Genomic DNA, 23,563 nt, shown 5'->3' on the forward strand with positions numbered 1-23,563 from the left:
ACCAACTGGGGCCGTGGCCATGCAGAGCAGAGAATGTCACATGCAAGTAAGGACCTCAGCCAGGAGCATGAGACTGTCTCTCTCATGGGAGTGGGGGGGGTACTTTCTCTGTCTTCTCTTGTCCTCTCATTAAGTCACCTCCCATTGGAGCCTCAACAGACGGCCTGCGTCTGAGTTGGCCAGTATTCTATGGGCTCCCTAGATGCCAGAGCCACCCTCTCAGCAAGACACCAGAGAACACCAAGTCATGTGCCCAGCTAGCACTCACTCTCACAGGGCTCTCCAGCAGCAGGGCCAGTCTGTCTCACCACCGTTCCGCCAGGGCCTGGGGACAGTGGGCTTCTGAAACATCCAATAAAAGAGAGTTGTAAAGCCCAAACAGGGCTCCATGGTCAAAGATCAGAGTGACCTTTCCTCAGTCACAATGCTCCCGAAATGGACGAATAAACAGCTCAGTTGCCAAGAGGAACAGGAACAGAACTGCTTTGTGACGAAAATGTAGCCCTAGGCTGAGCTTGGAGGAGACCCTCACTCTGCTAGCTGCTCCAGCCGCTCTAAGCGGCAGTGGATATATGACGTCCCCGGGCCACAGAAGCTTCGTAGAGCGTCATCCCATTGCTAACTGAGATGTCTCAGGTGTTCCTTGGGAGAACTTGACCGTCCAGTGCCCTGTCTGTAGCAGCCTTTATAAGAGCTCAGAACATTAGGCCAGCCAGGTGTGGTGGCGCACGCCTTAAACCACAGTACTCAGGAGGCAGAGGCAGGTGGATTTCTGTGAGTTTGAAGCCAAGTCTGGTCCATGTAGCGAGTTTCAAGTTAGTCAACGATGTACAGAGAGACTTTATCTCAAAAGAAAAAGGAGCATTAGATCAAAAAAGTGATCTGTTCTGTTTTGTGTTGTTTTGAGATGGGGATCTTAAGTAGTCCAGGCTAGCCTTGAACTCCCGATTCTCCCTCCTTCCTGTACCCTGTTGAAAACCTGCTGGGGGTTAGAGGAGGCCAACAGAGCTTGTCCTCTGTCTGGTCATAGTCAGTGCCCAGATCCAGCAATTAACAAGTCAAGGTTGGAGCTCACAGCATGACGTGTCCCTTCCCCTGGGCACACTTGTGACGAAAGCCCCATCAGCAGGAGAAGTTGGAGCGTTGGTGAGCAGGGTAGCCAGCCCTCAGGTCCTTGTGCATGGGCACGCCTGGGGCTATTCACACGTCGGCCCATGTCCCCTCATGTTAGGAGGACATTCAGGGCCAAAGGCTGGAGTTGCTACTGGACGAGCCAGCAAAGCACACTGCTTGCAGATCAAGGTACTGGAGGATGGAAACACCGCTGGCCTGGGCCCGCGGCTCCAGCTGGGCCTTGGCTGCCAACTCACATACGTCTGCACACATCTGGCCCAAGCGGCATGGGAACTTTCCATGGCAAGCAGCGGTGCTGGCGCCAAAGCCCAGGCTCAGGACACCAACCTGCAGGCTGGCTTTCTAGGAACAACTCCAGAGCGGGCACTCAGGGCTTGTTGAGATCTTGCAGACTGCCAGGCCTGAGAAGTGCCTGGGTAATGTGAGGGGGGTTGAAGACAGTTGGGGCTGCCCTGTGTTGACAGGGTTGCCCAGGGCCATGGAGTCGATGACAGCACCCACTAGGTGTGCCACACACTTACTTCCTTTATGATATGCCACTGGTTTTTAACTCATAGAGAGCCAATAGTTTATCCAAGGTCACATAGCCACCTGCGACAGAGCTGGGAATGGGACTCAGCCTGTGTGATGTAGGTGCCAAAGCCCACAGAATGTGGTCAGACACCTAAAGGGTCTAGAGCAGTACCCAGCACCCAGCAGTTGCTTAGTAGAAATCTTAGTAGGGTTTCTTCATGGGCCACAGGCCATCTGGGTACTCTGTAGGACACAAGGGGGCTAGTTCTGCTAGTGTCACCTGGGGACACCTTCCGGGTCAGAAACAATTGCTCTAGGTCTTGAGGGGTGATGGTATCTTCTATCTGGCAACCACACTAAGGACCCTTCCTCCTAGGAAACCAACCCCGTGTGGTGGAACATCCGATCTACCCCATTTTGCAGCACAAAAAAAAAAAAAATGATGTTCAGAGAGGCCACGATGCCATTCGTCCAAAGTCACCCAGGAACTGAGTAGGAAGGTGCCAAAGCAAGGGTCTGGATCCCTTCAAACCAGAAAAGCAGAGTCATATCGCAGTGAGGGACTGCCTCACCTGCCGGCAGGTGACTACCAACAAGACAAGAGATCATGAATGCTGGCGAGATGCCCAAGGAGAAGGCTCCTGCATGGCTCATGGGGATATAAGCTAGTGCCAGACTGTGGGAGATAGCACGGAGGTTCCTCCACACGCCATACAACCCAGAAGTCTGCTCCTGGGGACACCTTCAGAGGAAGCGAAATCAGTATGTGGAAGAAATAGCTGGACCCCCACGCTCACTGCAGTACTGGGACAACACCCCAGAAACAGCTCTGTAGCAGATGAACAAACAGCTGAGAAAGTGTGGCCTGTGCACAATGGAGTGACACCTGGCTAGAAGAAGAATGTGGCAACTTTGGTGGAACCGATGACATTAAGTTGCGTGAAATAGTTAAGGCATAGGCAATTACGCTACGATTTTACGTGCATGGTGTCTTAGGGTTTCTATCGCTGTGATGAAACACCATGGCCAAAGCAACCTGGGGAGGAAAAGGTTTATTTCAGCTTATGCTGCCAGGTAACAGTCCATTGCTGAGGGAAGTCAGGACAGGAACTCAAGCAGGGCAGGAACCTGGAGGCTGGAGATGATGCAGAGGCCATGGAGGGTGCTGCTTATTGGCTTATTCATTGTGGTTTGCTTAGCCTGCTTTCTTATAGAACTTAGGACCACCTTGTCCAGGGATGGCGCCACCTACCACAAGCTGGACCCTTTCCCATCAATCATTAAGAAAAAGTCCTACAGGCTTGCCTACAGCCCGATCTTTTTTTTTTTTTTAAATTTATTTATTTATTATGTATACAATATTCTGTCTGTATGCCTGCAAACCAGAAGAGGGCATCAGACCCCATTACAGATGGTTTTGAGCCACCATGTGGTTGCTGGGTATTGAACTCAGGACCTTTGGAAGAGCAGGCAAAAAGCTCTTAACCTCTGAGCCATCTCTCCAGCCTCCCTACAGTCCGATCTTAAGGAGGAATTTTCTCAATTGAGGCTCCCTCTTCTCAGATGACTCGAACCTGTGTCAAGTTGACATGAAACTAGCCAGTGCACACAGAGAAGCTAAAAACTGTGGATCTCACGGAGGTAAAGCAAATGGAGGTGGCCAGAGGCTGGGAGGGCTAGAGACGGGATGGTTACTGAGAGATAGGATACAACTAGACAGGAGAGCGGGTGTCCAATATTCTACAGTGCCACAGGGCAACCATGGTGGGGGGCAGTTAATTGTATGCTTTGAAGAAGCTACAAGAGAGGATTTGGGACCTCCCCGTGCAGCAATAACGATTTATCTGAGACGAGGAACACAGCAGTAGCCTGATCTGGTCATCACACACACGCATGTTCAGATGTCGGTGTGTACCCCATAAACATGTGTGACCATTATGTGCCAATCAAAAGAATACTGAAACAAACAAACAAACAAAAACCCTGCCTCTAGCACTTGGCCAGATGATGCGGAGTTGACTGCGGGAGGCGAATGACATCACCATGGAAGATGAGCGCGGTGCGGGTGAACAGGTGTGGGCTGCAGGAATAATGGCCAGAGAAAATGTACCAGCCATGGCCCAACCATGCCTGCTGTCCTTGGTCATTTTCAAGAGTGATCACTCTGCACAGGGCATTCTGGCAGGGGTGGAAATCCAGCATTAGTGATGTTGAAGTAGTAGAAGAATTAATTCCAGGTCAGTCCAGGCTACACAGTGAGCTTCAGGCCAACCTGAGTTATATAAAAAGACTATCTCATAAACGACCACCTGCTAAACATGGCAGGGCTTAAGATACCAGAATACCACACTTGCCAGTCCCCTCACCACGTGTGTCCAACTCCTGTCCTTTGGCCATCCAGCTGTGTGTCTTGGGCAAGTCTCCCCTTAGCCTTTGTTCTCCCTCTGTAACACAAGGTGACATCTAATCAACTGCATGCGTAGTGCCAGCACCCACGTGGCACCCAGTGAGGTTGGTTATGGCCCCGATCTACTCCAGCTATCTGGGTGAGCCTGCAAGTCCACAGAGCTGAGTCCAGAAGCCTCCATCCTGTCAGGAGCCTGGCACTTCCCACAACAAGAAGGGCAATGGGGACTGAGGAAGGTGTCAGCTGGGAGACACAGGCTGGGGAGGCAGGAAAGGCAGACAAAGAAGCCTGCTGCTCATGGACAAGTTGGCCATGCCCTCCACCACACGGCTTCCTTCACCTGGGCCCAGCCTGCTCTCCACCACTGGTCAACCAGACAAGGTCTTCCTAAAGCAGAGCTGTGATTTGTGTCCCAGCATTCCTGTGTTTTGTCTCCAGTTTGTCACGTGGGACCTTTAAGAAGCGGGGCACAGTTCCAGGTGATTGGGTCTCTAGGGGATTATGTGGTTCTGCCAGGGCTCCATTAATTCTATAGGAACAGACAGTTGTAAAAGGACAATTTCTGTTCTCTGGCATCCTTTCCTACACCCGTGACAGCTCCTGACATCTACGAGGACAGCTGAGGGCCCTCACCACCGCTGCCCTACGATCTGGACGTCTTGTGCTTTGACACCTGTGAGCTAAAGAAATGTTTAAGTTCTTCAACCTCTGGCATTTTGTGACAGAAATAGAAAACTGACTAATGCATACAGCACTTAAGCTAACTCCTCTCCTGTCTAGGGTCCCTTCATGGCTCCTTTTAAAGAAAAACCAGCAAATACCATGAGTATGTGTTTAATGAGCACGATTCTAGTGTGGGGCAGATGGGCGAAGGAGCATGGTGGCACAAATACGACCCCAGACATACCCGGAAGTCTCTTTTCCTGCATCAAATATAAGTGGTTCTCATAGGCCAGGTTCTGTGAATACGATTGGTCACCTGTGTCCAGCCTTGCTGGCTCAGGACCTGACGCACGCGGACGCTCCCATTCCAGTCAGGGCTCTGTGTGGACTCCTATGTCATCCTACACTGTCCTCTCCTCTTTAGGGAAAACTGGATAATACATAAAAACGAGACAGTTCATGTGACTGCTGACTACATGCCACAGTCTGTGTCTCCACAGTTCTGCTCTGTTCTGCCCTGCAGGGAGGTCCCCGGGCTACAGCTCCTATTTTGCAATGAGGACGGTATGGGGGGAGGGTAAGGAACTCGCTCCATCCAGACAGCAACAAGCAGACCTAGGAACTGCAGAGTCTGAGGCCTTAAAGCCATTCCCATTCCCACCCACGAGACGACGCTCTTGGCACACTCCCCAGACCCTAGGCCTGCACAGAAAGCTTTGCTAATGAAGATCACACCGTATCTGGCCATCCCCTCTCTGTCCTCAAGGCGTGGCTCTGGGTTCCCTCCAGAACCTCCCATCCACTTCAGGCCATCTCTAGAAGGCTTAAACACCTAACACAACACGCACACGATGTAAACAGCTGCCGTACATGTTAAATACAGACATGACCATCTCAGGCCTAACCACACAGACACGACCAGACCATCACAGGCCTAACTACACACACACAACCATCTCAGGCCTAACCACACAGACACAACCAGACCATCACAGGCCTAACCACACACACACAACCATCTCAGGCCTAACTACACACACACACACACACACACACACACACAACCATCTCGGGCCTAACTACACAGACACGACCATCTCAGGCCTAAACACACAGACACGACCATCACAGGCCTAAACACACAGACACAACCATCTAAGGCCTAACCACACAGACACGACCATCTCAGGCCTAAACACACAGACATGACCATCTCGGGCCTAAACACACAGACACGACCATCACAGGCCTAAACACACAGACACAACCATCTAAGGCCTAACCACACAGACATGACCATCACAGACCTAACCACACAGACATGACCATCTCAGGCCTAAACACACAGACACGACCATCTCAGGCCTAACCACACAGACACGACCATCACAGGCCTAAACACACAGACACAACCATCTAAGGCCTAACCACACAAACACGACCATCTCAGGCCTAAACACACAGACATGACCATCTCGGGCCTAACCACACAGACATGACCATCACAGACCTAACCACACAGACACGACCATCTCAGGCCTAACTACACAGACATGACCATCTAAGGCCTAACCACACAGACATGACCATCACAGACCTAACCACACAGACATGACCATCTCAGGCCTAACCACACAGACATGACCATCTCAGGCCTAACCACACAGACACAACCATCTCAGGCCTAACCACACAGACATGACCATCTCAGGCCTAACTACACACACACACATGACCATCACAGGCCTAACTACACACACATGACCAGACCATCACAAGCCTAACCACACAAAACACTCCAGCAACAGGTAAATTGCCCCCCACTCCAATATTTTCTTTCTTTCTTTTTCCCTTCCATATATTCAGACTATGGTTGGTTCTAGCCTGTGCACAGACTGTAGGCACAGAGGCAGACTGGACAACTTACGTTTTTAATTTGTCTTGTATAGTGAGCATCTCTCCATTTCACTAAACAAGGTTGGAATAAACCTCTTTTAAAAGTTCCTTGGTCTACGGCGACACAGTAGATCACATTATTTCCCAGCGGTAGATACTTAAGCTATTTTGAATAGTTTTAATAGTGAATGTCTTAACCCGCCAGGCCTCGCGGAAGCTGATTAATCTGAGCTTTAGTGACCTGGACCCTCACCCATCTAGAACATGGACGTGTGGGCAACCATTCCCGACTGGTTGTGTACTTGAGGCTGCTGGTTAAAACCCCCGAGGCTTGGATCCCAGCACTTGGGAGGCAGACAGCCAGGCTACATGGTGAGCTCCTGTCTTAAAAGAAGATACAGATGCACAGAGACAAGTCACATCGAAAGCTAACCGTGGAGGTAAAGACGGGAGAGGGAACAGGCCGGCGGAGCTCTAGTTCCTACCCAGGCCGCTGTTCTCACGCAATGTCCTCAAACACAATGTTTATCCTTAAAAAGAAAATAGGGAACCATTCGCTCAGCACTTCTATGTGCCAGGAAGTGAACGAAATCCTCTCTGTGACTAAGCCACCTCGGTCATTATCCTACCCTCATTTCCCAGAAGAAAGAATGGGCACAGAGAGGCAAACCACTGACTCCAGATCACAGCACCAGGCCACCTCCAGGCCACCTGGCTCCCAACCTCTGAGCATTCTACCCAGGGGCGTTCGTTCTTCTGGGGAGCCCATTCGGCAATCTCATGCAATTGACTACTCCATCTGAAAATGATTTAAAAATCCATAAAATACATAGGATTTCGAATGAAACTAAGTCAAACTCCATTTATTAAAATGAAAAGCAAAATTGTGAGTAGCCATGTTTATTAACTTTAAAAAAAAAATCTCAATAAATCATGTGATACCATGATTCTAAGCAGTAATGAGGACCAGAGAATTAAAAATATGCAGAAAAAAATTAGTGAATTTATCTGAAACTACAGTCACATCAGGACGGAATGGAAGGCATTCTCAAAGAGGTGTGAAAACTGAGACCCAGCCCTTTTCTAAGTCCTAGGCCCATGCAGAAGGCCCTCTACTAGATGGCTCTGGCTCCCCAGTCCCCAAGCGTCTATCCACATTTGGCTTCCCTCACAGGGACCAGGATGCCCTGTCCCCTGACTCCAACCCTGTCCCCTCCACCCTCTTCATCACAGATGTACCTCAGCAGAGGTGACCCCTTTAAGGACAGCCCTGCGTCTGCTCATCACTGCTTCTCTCTCTGGCCCTGATCCACAGCTGGCTCCAGGCAAACATTAAGCCACATCTGTGGAACTGACTGGAAGCCAAGGGTGGCCCAGAGCCACAGCTGCTGATTCACACCCTGGCCCGAGAGGAGGAAACAGTGACGCCACCTCGTGGGTTCTGGCTTGTGGGCCAGCACTGCGGGCGGAGGTTCGTGCAATTCTGCTTCATTAAGCAGAACTGAACACGCCAACCCTGTGGGCTTTCGGGCAGCTTCCCTAGGGTGAGGGGCGGAGAGCTGCTGGTTCCCACCACTTCAGTCAAGTGTGATCCTGAGCGAACTGCCTGGCCTTTCTAACGACCTCGGTTTCCACAGGTGTGAAGCTGAAGAGGGCAGTACTCACATGTCATTCGTGCATGGTGTCACCTGCCCAGTCCAAGCCTCCTCCTTCCAACCCCAGCGCCCTTTGACCTCGGCTGCCCACTACTTGTAAAGTAGGACTGTCAATCAGGATATCCCACCTCCCCCCGGAAGATGGCCAGGTGATCTGGCCAATTGGAGTCCCTCTTAGAGCTGTGGCAGCAGATGCCTCTGGGGGTGCTAATGTCACTCCCATCCCATTTGCTCAGAGATGGGGAGCAGAGAGGTTCATCTGGTTCTGTACACTACTCTGTGGTTCAAGTTGGTCAGGCTTTGTGTTGGCTTCTCGGTCACTTGCTAAGGACCAGCTTTTTAGTCTGGAACACTGTCTCACACGCTCAGTGGCATTAAGTCTGAGACCCTTGAGCACGTGAGAAACACTCAGGTCAATGAAAGTTACTGTCTGACATTATTATCATAATTAGCGATAAAAATGTTACATTCTGAAAGTAAAACAGACTTAGAGTTATTAGCACACCGCTCAAATGTCAGAATCCCAGTGGCTTTTACACTGTCCCCTGAAGAGCCAATCTTGGCTCCATGGTCCACACGGGCTCTGCTCTCTTCCTGCTCCTGGGATGCAGTTGGAGGCCCAAGGAACCATCTTCCCTCTGAGGATCAGCTTCTCTCTAAGGATCAGCTTCCCTCTGAGGATTGAGGATCAGCTTCTCTTTGTAGATCAGCTTCTCTCTGAGGATCAGCTTCCCACTGAGAATCAGCTTCTCTCTGAGGATCAGCTTCGCCCTAAGAATCAACTTCTCTCTAAGGATCAGCTTCCCTCTGAGGATCAGCTTCTCTCCAAGGATCAACTTCTCTCCGAGGATCAGCTTCTCTCCGAGGATCAACTCTGAGGATCAACTTCTCTCCAAGGATCAGTTTCTCTCCGAGGATCAGCTTCTCTCCGATGATCAGCTTCTTTCTCTGCTCAGTGGCTTTCACTGTGCTTATCATCCATGCAGTGCACAGAAGTCCCAGTTCCATCCCACATCCATGGCACCAGATGCCCTGCTCTCTTAATTTCCTATCCATGGCTTCTATCTCTACTTCCCACAACACTTCTACTTGCCCAATCTCTGTCCCTCTTCGCTGCCAAACCTTTCTTACCCTTGTCCACTGGGCATCACCCCTCCCCTACTGGGTGATCAGCCTCAGGTTATCTCCCCAGTGTTTACCTTCATGGGGTCCAGGACCAAAAGCAGTCGCAGGTGATCTGTCTGTCTGCCCTCTTTCCTGGAGATCCTCTGCTTATGTGGACATTGTCCCCGCATTTTCGGAGTACCTGGCCCCTGGGTGCCTTGTGTTTGTCCGTGGATTCTCAGGACACAGTAGACTTCCTGGCAGGAAGATGCTGGAGTGCTGTTTTCAGAGAGGCATCTCTGGCAACATCGTATGAAGCGCAGTGCCCAGTTGAACTTAATTTCAGCTAAGTGATGAATCGCTGTTGAGTACCAGTACAGTCCGGATACTGCGTATGCATTATCTGGAACTCATATTGTACTGGGTGTACTGGGTTCTCATTTGCTCAGTCAGGATGGGCCGAGACAGGACTGCAGAGGCTGATGGTGGAGTTCCGCTCCCTCCACCCCCTCCTCTCTTCTGTAGCTTGTGAAGAAAGCTTGGGCCAGCAAGCAAGAGGGAGGAGCCCTGCAGCTTGGGTATGGTGCAGCGGGACTACCGCTTCTAGTGAAACAGACCACAGGATCCCAGGAGGTCTGCTGAAACAGACCGCGAGATCCCAGAAGGGACAGAGTCCTGAGAGTAGGGGCAGCCACACCACTCATTCATAGCACCACTGCTGAGCCACTGAGTCACCTGCTACTCTGTTCCAAACTTTGTCCCTATGTTTGACCAGGAGATAAGAATGCCAGCTTGGTGCAGGGGCTGGTCAGTGTCACCACTCTGGGCTCTAAGAAAGGGACCACAGAACATGAGCTTTGGAACACTGCTCCAAGGATAGGAAAACTGCAAGGACAAACATCCCAGCATTTGGTGTCCCCAGACATCCTGCACAAAAGCTTTTAAAACCTGGCAAAGCCACCAGCTTTAGAGAAGGGACATCTTAGGGGCAGCAGTAAGCAAAGAACAGTACCAACTCAGAGTTTGGTACCAGGTGCCACGCGTGGCCATCTGAACAGGCCTCGTGTCCCCTCAGCCACCTCATGTCCCCTTCCTGCAATGGCAGGGACACAAAGGGGAGAGGGCAACCAAGTCCTGAGAAGGAAGACCATTCACCAGTTTCCCAAGGAACAAGGAGGCTGTGTCGGAGAGTTTACGTCAACTTGACGCAAGCTGAAGTCATCTGAAGGAAGGAAGCTCATTGAGAAAATGACTCAAGATCCAGCTGTCAGGCATTTTCTTAATTAGTGATTGAGGGGAGACGGCCCTGCCATCGTGGGTGGTGCCATTCCTGGGCTGATGGTCCTGGGTTCTATAAGAACGCAGGCTGAGCAAGCTAAGAGGAACAAGTCAGTGAGCAGCACCGCTCCATGTCTTCTGCATCAGTTTCTGCCTCCAGGTTCCTGCCTTGGCCTCCCTCAATGGACTGTGACTCAGGATATGTAGCCAAATAAACGCTTTCCTCCCCAAAGGTCATGGTGTTTCATCACAGCAATAATAACCGTAACTAAGACAGATGAGTAATTGGTAAGCAGAGTCTAAGCATCATGAATGGGATGTGCAGCTCAATGGGAGGGTCCCCAGCCTGGTCCTTTCTGGTGGTGCAATAACTGGGCCATTTGCCCAAGGTGGGCACCTGAGTTGGGGAGCCCTCAAACATACAAAATACCCCAGGAGCAGGGGTTGGAGCACACCTCAACTGAAGGACTTTTCTGGCATCCTGTGACCTCAGGGAGCACACCAGAGTGTCTGCAGGACTCCGGGCTGCATGATTCTGCACCCATCCTTAGCTGCAGGCACCATGAAGCACTGGACCCTCTGGGCGAGGCACCCTAGAGCCAGGAAGTCATGTGCCTGGTTGCCCTGTGGGATTTCACACACTCACAGCTTTTGCTTCTTCAGCTCATGGTTAGAGAGCCGCAAGCAAGCCTGTCATGTATGGCAGAAATGGAAAAAGAGTGTCTGTGGTCAGCAGGGGCCCATCTGAGGAGGCCTTGATCTCGGAGGGTGCGGGGGGGGGTATCCAGAGGGACTTCACAGGCTGACAGCAGGATGTGGGAACCTGCTGGAGCCACCTTGGCTCGGCGTGGTCTCTTTTTTAAAACAAGCAGTCATTTGTTTTTATTTTCACTAAAAACAGGGCCATGGGTATATTGCAGAACATTTGGAAAACATAAAAAAATCACTGACAAGCAAAAAAAAAAGTGCAACATATTTTATTGCCTCTATTTCTGGGTCTGAGATGGCTATTTCCACCCTTGACTGGCAATCTGCAGGAAGGGCCCGAGTATGAGCACGTACCCATAGCCAGTCTGACCGTGATGCCCTGGCAGGATCCAGGGACATCTACACCACCCTCCTGGAATTCTGCATGTACATGGCACGTGGATTCGATTCTCTACCGATGGGCATTTAAGCAGCCACCAACCCTCAGCTATGGTAAGTAACAGTATACATGGATGTTTCTAGTAAGGTTGCTCTTGTCAGGCCTGCACCAGGGCCTGGGTCCACTATCATATTCACACGGGCCTCTTCAAACTGGAATTACTGACAACTCCATTTTATAGATGGGGACGCTGAGTACAGAAAGGGTGAATGATCTGACTGTAGTCGCAGAGTTGGTAAACGGCAGAGAAGAAATCTGAACCCATGGTCTGGTGGGCCTGCTCCATCCACTAAGGGCACAGGTTTAAAGTCTGCACCCATTCGCTGTTGCAACTGCTTGGAGCTATGCTACCGCAGCTTCCTTCAGCTTGCAGGACTCAGAATATGAGAGGAGTAGCTGGGGCACCTCCCTTGGAGCAGGCCTCCAGTGAGGGAAGGGCCTGGCGCCTGCACCCGGGGCTGAGGGGATTGGAGCAGTCAGCACAGTTGTCAAGGTCCTAGAAGAGCATCCTGAAGACATCTTACTTGCCACCTGCTCGGCACAGCTTGCTTCTGTGACAGGCACATCACCTTTTTTTCCTCAGCCTCAAGAAAGCAACAGACACTTTTTTTAAAAAAAAAGTTCTACTCAGGGGCTGGAGAGATGGCTCGGTAATTAAGGTCCTTCCAGAGGACCCAAGTGTGGTTCCCAGCACCCAGGCAACTGCAGCACCAGAGGACTGAACATCCTCTTCTGGCCCTTGAGGGCATCAGCATATGCATGTCCGTTCATACAGACAAGCACATGCGCCACGTAGATAAAAATAAATCTCCTTTTCAAAATGCCGCAAGGGTGCTAGTACTGTGTGACAGACACGGTGAGGGACAGAACCATCTGCAGAGGAGGCTGGAGTGGCTCTTCATGCTGCAGCATGGCACCCAGGCTGGGCAGGGGCCGCAAGAGAGAGCAGAAGTGTGAAGGCAGGCAAAGCACATCTCAGCAGTGGATCCAGACCATGGCCAAGCTGTGGTTCTTCATGGCCACCTCTAATGGCTGTCATCAGGCTCAGCGCTGAGGATCAGCATTTAAACCCATGTCATTCAGGCACCCTGGGAAGTGCCACTGGCAGGCCTCCTGGCTCAGCAGTGATGAGAACCAAAACCAGGCTTTGCCACCACACAGCAAAGGTAAGCCGGGGAGAAATGTGCTAGTCGCTGGCAGTTTTTTCCGGCAGAATTCTAGCACCTTCGAATTCTCTCACTATCTTTTCAGGAGGCGCCACCTCGCTCATAAAACCAGAAGCCAAGGTTGGGCGGGGCGGCCTACTGCCACAAAGAACTTGTTGCATCCAGGCTAGTTTGTCTCTGACATTCCCACTGGCTGACTGCTTTGAGGGTTTCCATAAAAGGGGCAGCAGAGGAAGGAGGTGGCTGTGGAGATGCATGGGCAGCAGCAGCTCTACACACCACAGCTCAGCTTTGGGGACCACCACACAACACAGAAGACAGCTCTGGCTTCACACTGCCTTGGCAGCGACCGTCACTCCCAGGTTCCTGGTACCTGATCAGTTAAGGAGGGACACCCTGACAATCTCTCGCTCTATGAGGATGATCCACTCAGAGTTTCTTTGGAGTAAGTGACAAGGGCTGGTGACTTGCATAGGGAACACAGAAGAACCTAGGATGACCCTGGCATTTCAGAAGTGGCGGCAACAGTGAGCCCCCTGATTTGTGGTGAGGATCCCAAGGCTGCCTCTGTCTCCCAGACAAACACACCTAGCCCAGTTCCCATGCCGTCTCTCCCTGCTGAGTAATCTCTCACACACACTTTGGATTCTCGGAGCCTATGATCTCCTCGAAGGGAAACGGAGAACATTAATCTAACCACCTGCAAGATTAGTATCCCAGACGTATAAAACCTTTCACATCAAGAGAAGATGAAAGGCAAAACAGACTGAGCCAGAAGCAAAGGATAAACAGGCAATTCACAGAGGAGGGATCTCAGCTGGCCAATGAAGGCACAAAAGGCCACTTGACCTCATTAGCAAGCAGGGAAAGGCTAAGGAGCAGCATCATGGGACCCCATCGTGCAGCAAGCGGACTGACATCAAGTGAACGAGGCCCAGAGCAGAGGGAACCCAGGGATGTGGCTCCTGCAGTGACACGCGGGGCTGAACATACTCTCCAAGACCCAGCAGAGTTCTGGTGCTGGCACTAGACACAGGAACAGCTCCAACTGCTGGGAAGAACAGCCCTGAGTCCCCAGAAGGAGGGGACCCTGAGGAAGGAGGGAAACAGCCACAAACGGAGTACTATGCAGCGGTTAAAATGAACTGGGGCTTCTGAATTAACACAGATCTGAGCAGGGCAAGATTGAGATGAGCTAGCAGGTAAACATGCAAAGGGCACGGAGGGGATACTGATGGCAAATGGGGTGACAGGAATGTTATAAACCTGGACGGGGTGATGGCTATTCAGACCTATACAGTTACGACACATGCCAGTGACCTCTATGGTTACAATGGGTCACCGCACTGGTATGTAAATGATACCTGAAGGAGGCGGCTAAATAATAATAATAAAAAATTATCCCTATGAACCCGCATTTTATTTTATGTGTGTAGATGTTGCCTGACTGTAGGTGTATCACATGTGGCTGGTGTCTGTGGAGGCAGGAAGAGGACGTCAAATCCCCTGGAACCGGAGTCACAGATGGTTGTGAAGCACCATGTGAGTGCTGGGAACCAAAGCCAGGTCCTCCACAAGGGCGGCAAGTCTCTCAAACACGGAGCCACCTCGCCCGCCAGTGGATCTGTATTTTAAAAGTAAGTGGGGGCGAGGCACAGCGGACTTTAATTCCAGCACCCAGAGGGCCAAGGCAGGAGGATTTCTGTGAGTTCCAGGCTAGACTGGTTTACATGGTTAGTTCCAGGCCAACCTGGGCTACCAACTGAGAAGTGCACGGAGGTGGCAAATAACAGACGCAGGGCAGCAGTTTGGGGAAAAGAAGGGACTGGAAGGGCACGTGGGGGTTCTGTCTCTGTGCTTTATTTTAAATAAAAAAACAGAGAGGATTTGAGACGAATGCAGAGCCTGGCAAAGACAAGATCTATGGACAGGGGCGGGGTTTTGTTCCCCCCCGTGCCCCTGAGACACTGAAGTTACACAACAGGAGTCTACCACCCTCAAAGAGCTGTCATGACTACGAAACCCATACCAGGGTGCCACCCTGGTCAGCACTGCTGTGGGGGCCCTCCCGTGCCCTTGACCTCGTGTGTCCTATCGTGTGTCCATAACACGCCCCCCCCCCAGAGCCCACAGGTTGGTAGAAGACACTTTAGTAAAGAGGATGGCCACAGTGTCTCACTCTGAGAAGCCTCCTTCATTCGCTCTGAAGCCCAGACTCTGAGCAGACAAGCATAGCAGGGACTACACACAGTGACATCGGCCTTGTCCACAGGTGAAGGTGGCCTTCGTGGAGAGGCTGCTAACCTGACATAGAGGTAGAGCTGGGGACCTGAGCCCCAGGCATTGTTGTCTAACTGCAGCCTCAGAACCTCTGACCGGATCCCTTTGAGGCATGGGATCAGAGGGATACAGCAGCCAGGACACTCCAAACTGATATGTATATTGTTCTGTGGGTTTTGTGACGGGCAAGAGTACATGGTGACACCCCTGTTAACGTCCAGATATGGTCTGTCCACACCCAAGAGTTTTGTGTTGGGAGCTTGGTCTCCAGTGTGGTGACATGAGAAAGGGCAGGATCTAAGGGGCGGAGCCTAGGGAGAGGTAGTTAGGCCATTGGGTGAAAGGCCTTAAAAGAGATTAAGATAGTCCTCCTAGGACCTCAGTTCCCAAAGGGCTGGTTGTTACAAAGGAACAAAGCGGCTCCTCCCCCATGTTCCTGGTTTCCTGTCTCACCATACAATCTCTCTATATACAAGCTCCCACCATAATGCCACCTACAGCTCTGTGAGGTAGACAAGAAGTCCAGAGGCCAAACTGATGAGGCAGCCCCAGCTTGGACTTCCAGCTCCCCAGGCAGCTAAATAAACCTCTTTATTTTACAAAGTACTGCACCTCAGGTGCTTGGTTATACAATAACAAACAGACTAAGATGGGTCCCAAAGGGATATGGGACACTCAATACCTGGCCATATTTTTGGTTGCCACAACCAAGGAAAGGGGAGCTGTTGTATGGAAGGCGGAAGCGAGGTTGCTTCAGCCAGGCTGCCAACACCTCTTTCCAGATCCACCCCTTTCAGTGTGTGGAGCTGGGGGACAGGAGACACAGTTCAGTCTGCTGCTGCTGGCTTTGGGACCCTGCCACCATAGCGCCAAATTATCCACTCCTCTGGATGACTCGAGGTGCATCCATCCTCACCCCCTTCCTCCTCTGGGGAATCAAAGGCTGGACGGCAGGGAGAAGGTCCCTTGTCACAGCAGTGACTAAGCCAGCATTCAGAGGAACAAGTTCTCGGAACAAGCTCCCGCATGACTTCAGCACGCTTTCCAATCAGAGAGACACGGTCACTACGGGGCTACAGTTAAGGAACTTTGTGTTGGTCACATGACTGCCCCCACTGGGAGGGGACATCACCATCCCATCTTTCAGATGAGGACACAGACCTGGGAATCCAAAAGCTGAGCCCAAACCAGGCTGCTACATAGACCTGGCTCAGTGGGCCCCTTACAACTGGTTGGAAGTTCGAGGGTACCCCTCAAAGATTCAAATCGCTGGCAGGGAAGTGTGGGCCTGAGTGGATTCCCAGTTTTTGAGAGGACTTTGTGCAGGGTCTCTGTGGGCATATGGGGCCTGAGAAGAGGCGTGGTTACAACTCTTTTGGTCCAGCAGGCCTGGACTTACACACCTGCTCTGTTCCTGACCATTAGTTTTCTCGTCTGTGAAAAGGACTTGAGAAAACCACCACTAAAGGTGTGTGAAAGCACCAGACGGGACAATGATGCCAGCCCTCGGTGGCTGTAGCTATTCTGGTTTGGCGGGCTCACAGATCTGGTGGGTTCACAGATCTGGTGGCAGGCGGCATAGAGGATTCCAGACTTCCTCCAGTTGGTGTGTTACTGAAAACTGTCCCATACCCAACTCAACAGGCTCCAACAAGAAACCAAGATTTGGCAGCATTCTAAACAGTTAAGGGGAAAAAAAGGGGTGGGGCATGGGGAAACCAAGACAATTTAGCTGAGCTCTGAAGCAGGGAAAACTTAGCTCTATTTAAAGATACCACAGGTCCAGGAAGCAGCCCCCGCTGGCTGGCCCAGGACTGAGTAACTGAATGCCTAGCCAATAACAATACACGGGAACACAGCACACCCTTTCTTGTAGAGTGCAGTGGATCCTGGGCCATCTCCTTCCAGAATTTTATGAGCGACTTATGGAAGGCATGAATATCTGTCTGCTTTGTAAGAATGACTCTCTTAAACAAATAGATCCGAAAGGGGCTTCCAGGGAGGTCCCTGGCCAGCCTTTCTCCAGCCAACGCCCTTTTCTAGTCATTGTTCCACACTTCTTTGTTAGAATTTTTTTTTTTCCCTCCCTCTTGCTTTTTTCCTTCCTGGTTAACTTCTCCAACGCTGCCACAACTAGCTTCTTCCAGGCAGGGACACCATCCCCCTTCACTCCCGAAGTCCCCAGGGCCTCCTCTGGATCCACTGTCCTATTGCCCAGAATCTTTGAGGTGGAACCTGGGTCACCTCAATCGCAGACAAGGTCCCTAAGCAGCCCTGGACGCCACTTCCCACCTGCGGGTCACCGTGGGCAGGGCCCACGGTCCACGTTCTAGAATCCTCAGCCTTCCCATCTGCAAAATGACGCCGGAGACCCATTTCCTCCACGCCTTGCCAGCTCCAAACAAAATCTTCATTTCACAGAAGGGGGTACTCCTGGGGAAACTTTACCACATTGTTAAATGGAAGTTACTGGAGAGGGGCACTCAAATGACCCATGCCCAGAAGGACGAGGGGTTTGGTTGGCTGGTACCACGAGGCTGGGTCTCTCTCCCGGTTTGTCTGCGTCTCCGCCAGCGGCTGGGGCCAGACTTTTGCACGGGTGGGCAGGGCGGGGGCTCGCGAAGAGATGGCGGGGAGGGCGCGGGGACCCGGGACGCGCGGGGAGATGGCGGGGAGGGCGCGGGGACCAGGGGCGCGTGGGGAGACAGACGGCAGGGAGGGCGCGGGGCACAAGTTCTGCGTGGGGCTGGGGTCGCCGCGTGGCGCGGGCGCAGACTCACATAATGTTTGTTGGGCACGCGCCGCTTCTGCACGTCCAGCACCTTCACCTCCACGATGCTGCGCCGCGGCGGCATGGCCGTTTTCCGCGCCCAGCGCCGTGCGGGCCGGGCCTGGCCGAAGCGATCCGAGTCGCCGAGCACTAACCGCTGCTGCTGCCGCCGCCGCCGCCCTCCGCGCCCCGCCCCTGCCCGCCCCCGCGCCGCCCGCCCACCCCGCTTAAAGGGCCCGCCCGGCCCGGCCACGTCCGCCCGCGGGCCTTTGTCCCTAAGCTCGGCGGGACAACGCGCCCCGCCTCCCCACCCCCGCGTCCGGGCCTGGCGACCCTTAAGCCCAAGTAACCAAGCACCCTGCTGGGGCTTTCCAACCCCGAAATGGACTCAGGGTGGTTGCCCACCCGCCTCGGTGTCCGTGAACCGCGGGTGTTCCAGTCGCTATAAATCCGGTCGCCCACCCCCAAGTCTGGGGATCCAGGGGAGAAGCAGCAGTGACTAGGTCTCCTGGCTTCACTGTCTGTGACATGGAGAGAAAAACTGCAAAAATGCCCTCGCGGCCCTTCAAAGGGCGGCGAATGTGAGCCAAAATAGGGGTGCTGGGTAGGTAGCGAGCTCCTGACCTCCACACCTGACCCTCTGCCTTGACCTTTTCACAGATGCCCAGTTAAAGTCTCACAACACCTGGGAATGGGGGACGACAATTAATCGCCTTTTACAGAGGAAGAGGACCTAACTGAGAGCAACTCCAGATTCATGGAACAGGTGGGCTGAACCCATGGCTGCCCCACACTAACTAAGCAAATCAAAGCTACAAGTGGTTTCACTTTTTTTTTTTCACCTAGCACCTTCTAGCAGTGGCTGGACACTCGGTAACTGACAGATGCTGACTGACTGACTGAATGAATGAATGACCGGACACACTTCACGGTATGAATTGGTGGTTCAGGCTGCAGGTCAGTGTTCTCCCAGCCACTGAGCACGGGTTTCCCTCCAGGCACCTTCCCGGAACCCATAGTTCCAGATCGGCCAAGGAATTTCTCGGAGGAGGGTTCTCAGTCCAGTCAGGCCTTGCAGATAGTTTCCTTTTGATTCCCTCTGGAAACCCCTCCATTGCCTTTCTGACTTCCTGGCCCATCTTTTCCACTGCCCTGGTGGTAGAGGCTGGTCTGAAGGGCTTGGCTGGTGGGAGGCCCTGGCAGGAGGAGAAGTCTAGGTAACCCTCCTCCCCCCAGTTCCCTTCCTTCTGAATTATCTTCACCAAAGGCCATGGTTTTGTACTAGTGGTTGGGCAGGCACAGTCCCTGGACACAGGACCCTCTTCTTGGTTTTCTTGGTGCGGCCCATCCCTTGGCAAACAGACTCTTCATTAAGCTGTTCTCGCTAAGCCTTTTGGAGAGAGGCATTCATTCTGGACCCCGGCCCTCTCTGGCCCAGCAATTTCCTCCAGGCACCTTCTTCTTTAGTAGAGCAGCCACCCAGGCACCCTCTGGTCACCCTGGAAATAGGCAATGTGGTGACCTCCGACCCGGCTTCTCCCATCCTCTGCACAAAGCCAACTTCCCTGACAAGCAGAACCGCAGACTGTAGAATCAGGACACCATCAGCCAGCTTCCCCAGCTCCCAGGTTCCCGTCCTCCAGGTGTGTCTAGTTCCCTGCCTGGTGGGCCTGGCCTGGGGAGCTCCCTGGATGCTGATTTCTGTCTGTAAGAGTCTAAGCGCTCTGGATCTCTCCAGGAACTTCACTCTCAGCATGTGTCCTGGGTGCCTGGCTCATTTCACTCAGCGTCCCCAAGGTTACCTGCTTCAGAGTCTCCTCCCTTTTGGTGACCGAATACTGTTTCACTGTGTGTTCTTTACCCATTTCCTTTACTCATGTGCCCGATGGTCGCTTTAGCTGTCACCACCTTTGGGCTACAGTGACTAAGACTGCTGGGAATGTTGACAGCCGGATATGTGTTCAAAGTCCTTGCTTGCTGTTCTTTAGGGTATATTCCGGAAGTAGAATTTCTGGATTGCATGGCCATTCTGTCTTGATTCGTTCATTCTTTTGTGGAACTGCCCTTCTGCTCTCCTGGTGTCCGTGCCATTTTTACTGCCCATTGGCAGTGCACAAGAGGCCCAGCTTTCTCTACCCTGCTCTCCAGGTCTGTTTCTTTCTGATTCTTCTGTTGTTCTTGACCGCAGCCATCCCAAAGGTGTGGAACAGTGATTCACTGTCCCTTTATTTGCATTTCCCCCATGATTAGTAACGGGAAAAAAAAATGCCCATTCAAGCTCTTTGCCAAATCTTACACAGGGTGTCGGCACTTTTCTCTTGCCTTTGTGAATCTGAGGCTTAACCCCCTACACATCTGGGCTTTCCCAAGCAGGCAGCCTATCTGAGGTGGGGTGGAGACTGAACTGTGGGCTAGTGATATGACTTAGGTTAGCTATCCATACTGGAAAATGCCACCCAGGCTTTGCTTGGGAGGCACTGAGGATTATCTGCTGAGAGACAAAACAAAACAAAACAAAAAACAACAAAACCCCCCCAAAACAAAAAACAATAGCACACACACGCAATTCTAAAACAAAACAAACCCTCAGCTCTCATGGTCAGTAGAACCTAAGGGGGCAGGGCTACCTATTGTGGAACTCAGCTAGCCACATAAAACACTTCTGCAAATTCAAGTGCACCAGGGAATCGAGATCTCTAACAGAAGAGAAAAATCCCACTTGGATTCTAAGCTTACTCCAGCCTAATAGTATTTGCTGAGGTTTGTCAGTGAGCCTGGCATTGGCTGGCACTTACATGTGTATTGTCTTACTAGGGTACCATAGCGCTGTGACATACAAGCCATCCTTTCTGTCTGCTGATGGGAAGTTGAAGATGTTTGAACAGGCAATGCTTCCTTGAGATGACAGTGCTGGGGCAAAGCGGCCCTTACGGATTATCTGACTTCCATGCTTTGTGTCCAGCCATGAACCTGTGTCCAGCAGAGTGTGACCCTGGACAAATACCTTGGTCTTCTCGTAAGGTGGCATAAGAATAGTTACAGTTAGGGGCTGGAGAGATGGCTCAGTGGATAAGAACATTGACTGCTCTTCCAGAGGACCTGGAATGTTCAATTCCAAGCACCCACATGGCAGCTCACGCCTGTCTGTAACTTCAAGATCTGACACCCTCATACAGACAGACATATAGGCAAAACACCAATGCATGGAAGGAGAAGAAGAAGAAGAAGAAGAAGAAGAGGAAGAGGAAGAGGAAGAGGAAGAGGAAGAGGAAGAGGAAGAAGAAGAAGAAGAAGAAGAAGAAGAAGAAGAAGAAGAAGAAGAAGAAGAAGAAGAAGAAGAGAGGGCATGCCTGTGGGGCATTTTCTTGACAGCTAATTGATAAAGAGGGTCCAGCTCACTGTGGGTAGTGCCACCCCTAGGCAGGTGAGCCTGGTTGTATAAGGGAGGTAGCTGAACAGGTCGGGCGCAGCCAGTGGCGCTCCAGTGAGCCGTGTTCCAGTGAGCGGTGCTCCTATATGCTCTCTCTCCAATATGCCCTGGCTTCCCCGGGTGACAGATGACTGGGAGCTGTAAGACAAAGTAAATTCCTCCCCATTGTGTTTCATCACAGCAATAGTAAACAATTAGCACAACACAGAGAAACCAAAGAAAAGATAAAAGCAATCAAAAAAGGGCTGGCGAGGTGACACAAATGGTAAAGATGCTTGCTGTCAAGCCTGATGACCTGGAACCCACATAAGCTGGCCTCCGCCCTCCATGTATGCTTTGTGACACACCGGCCTGAGTGTTCACATCCACAGAAACAAACCAATGACTGGGAAGACCACCACTGGGAAGGAAGTCATCCCAGCCCCCTTCCCTCCTGTGTGAACATTGCTTCTGCTTCCCAAGCCAACAGTCTACGCACCATTCCTGCACATCAGTCTGGTTTAACCCTAAGCACCACTACCAGGTCAAAGTGGACCTCAGGCTCTTCCCCAGCTCTGATAAAATCCACAGCCCATAAGAGAGATTCTCTCTGTCACCTTCTCTATGGGGTCCTCCTCAGGTTTATTTTGAAATAAAGCTTTCCTTCACTGTTGAGCCACCTAAAGGTCTTCTTAAAAAATATAATGCTTTTCTCTTTCTTTTAAAGGAGGGCTGGAGAGATAACTCAGCATTTAACAGCTCTTGCAGAAGGCAGACTCGATCTTGTTGTCTGCACCCACCAGGGAAGGCTCATAACCTGTAATTCCAGTTCCAGGGGGCTCTGATGCCCTCTTCTGTCCTCTGTGGGCACCTGCATTCACACACATGCAAATAAAATATGCCTTAAAAGAAAAGGGAAAAAATTCTTCTTCAGGGAATGGCTGTACGGCACACACCTACCCTATTTCCACAGCCTTCTGTGGTTTAAGGATTGGCAGGCACACGGTCTCCATGGCGCCCTCTACAGGCTGATGTGAGAGTGCACCATCATCATGTGCATCATTATCGTTTTGCACAACCCAGAGCTTGTAAAATGTCTGCTTATAGGACCTGAGGGATGCAGACAGTCTCTGCATGGGTATATGCACATCCCCACATGTTCACATACCCAACACATACAAACACACACACACACACAAACACATACACACACACACACACACACACACACACACACACACACACACACGGCTCTCTCATCAGACTCCAAGCTTCCTCGTAGCCAGAGTGGCTTTACTTGTTTTAAACTCCCAGCTCCCTGCACAAACTTGTAGAGATTCTGTGATGTATAAACCTGTCTCTAGTTGCTCTAAAACCAGTCTCTAGGTGGACCTCTCTGCTTTCCCATCTTTCTTTAGTGTGCAGAGACCAGGGATAGAGTCCAGACTTCTGCCTTAGCAGGTGCTTTTCCAAATTTCTGGCCCAGAAGGCCTTTTGCAAATTCAAGCACTGCAGAGCACAGACCTCCCCACCGCTTGCTGGAGCTAATGGAGTGCTGTGCTCCACACGGCAGGATCGTTCAGGAAGGGCCACACACTGGTGGGGGGAGAGGGTGTTTCATCTAGCTTGAAAGAGCTCCTGGTCTTTTTGTGATATTAATGTCATCTTTGCTAGCAGGCTGTACTTCTCCTGGTTCCTAGTCCACAGAAAATCAGGAAGGCCTGTGTTTTGCTGCCTCTTCATCAGCAATCTCCGGGACGAAACAGGGCCCCTTTCGGGGACATGATTGGATGGAGAGGGGGACAGAGATGCTCTCTCTGTAGTCATCCGTGTCTCTAACATGCCTGTACTAGTCTATTTGCCTCGGGCAGTTAGAAGCTGGATGTGAGGTTTGTTTGTTTAGTTCGCAGGTTTGAAGGTGAAGGACCAAGGTCAGGTGGCTGGCTCCCTGTGACCTCTGGTGAGGACCTTGGTGTCATCACAAGGGTGGGAATCCAGAAGAGATTATTGGCAAGATGGGCACCCAGAAAGACTTGGGCTGAGCTTCGCTCTTTTGTATATGACAGCTTGTTCTTGAGAGGACTCGCCAGGTTCGAGAAACACACTATTAATCCCTCCCGAGGCTGGTGCTCTTCCTAGTG

The 23,563-nt window shown here is 51.6% G+C and overlaps 1 protein-coding gene and 1 long non-coding RNA gene across 2 annotated transcripts in view; one reads left to right on the forward strand and one right to left on the reverse strand.

The window, feature by feature from the left end:
- Positions 1 to 18,179, reverse strand: part of Sh3pxd2b (SH3 and PX domains 2B) — an 83,235-nt gene extending 65,056 nt beyond the window's left edge. The window contains exon 1 of the mRNA XM_087910716.1: positions 18,024 to 18,179. Within this exon, the coding sequence (XP_087766842.1) occupies positions 18,024 to 18,098 (75 nt within the window). The 5' untranslated portion in view covers positions 18,099 to 18,179. The remainder of the gene's footprint in view (positions 1 to 18,023) is intronic.
- A 104-nt stretch (positions 18,180 to 18,283) lies between these two features.
- Positions 18,284 to 22,097, forward strand: LOC125401572 (uncharacterized). Its single transcript, XR_007232387.3, has 3 exons — positions 18,284 to 18,779; positions 18,860 to 18,970; positions 20,828 to 22,097. It is a non-coding gene; the product is annotated as an uncharacterized LOC125401572 (long non-coding RNA).
- Positions 22,098 to 23,563: the final 1,466 nt, after the last annotated feature.

This window comes from Myodes glareolus, chromosome 9 (assembly GCF_982192425.1).
Source record: "Myodes glareolus chromosome 9, mMyoGla1.1, whole genome shotgun sequence".
Classification (NCBI taxonomy): Eukaryota; Metazoa; Chordata; class Mammalia; order Rodentia; family Cricetidae; genus Myodes; species Myodes glareolus.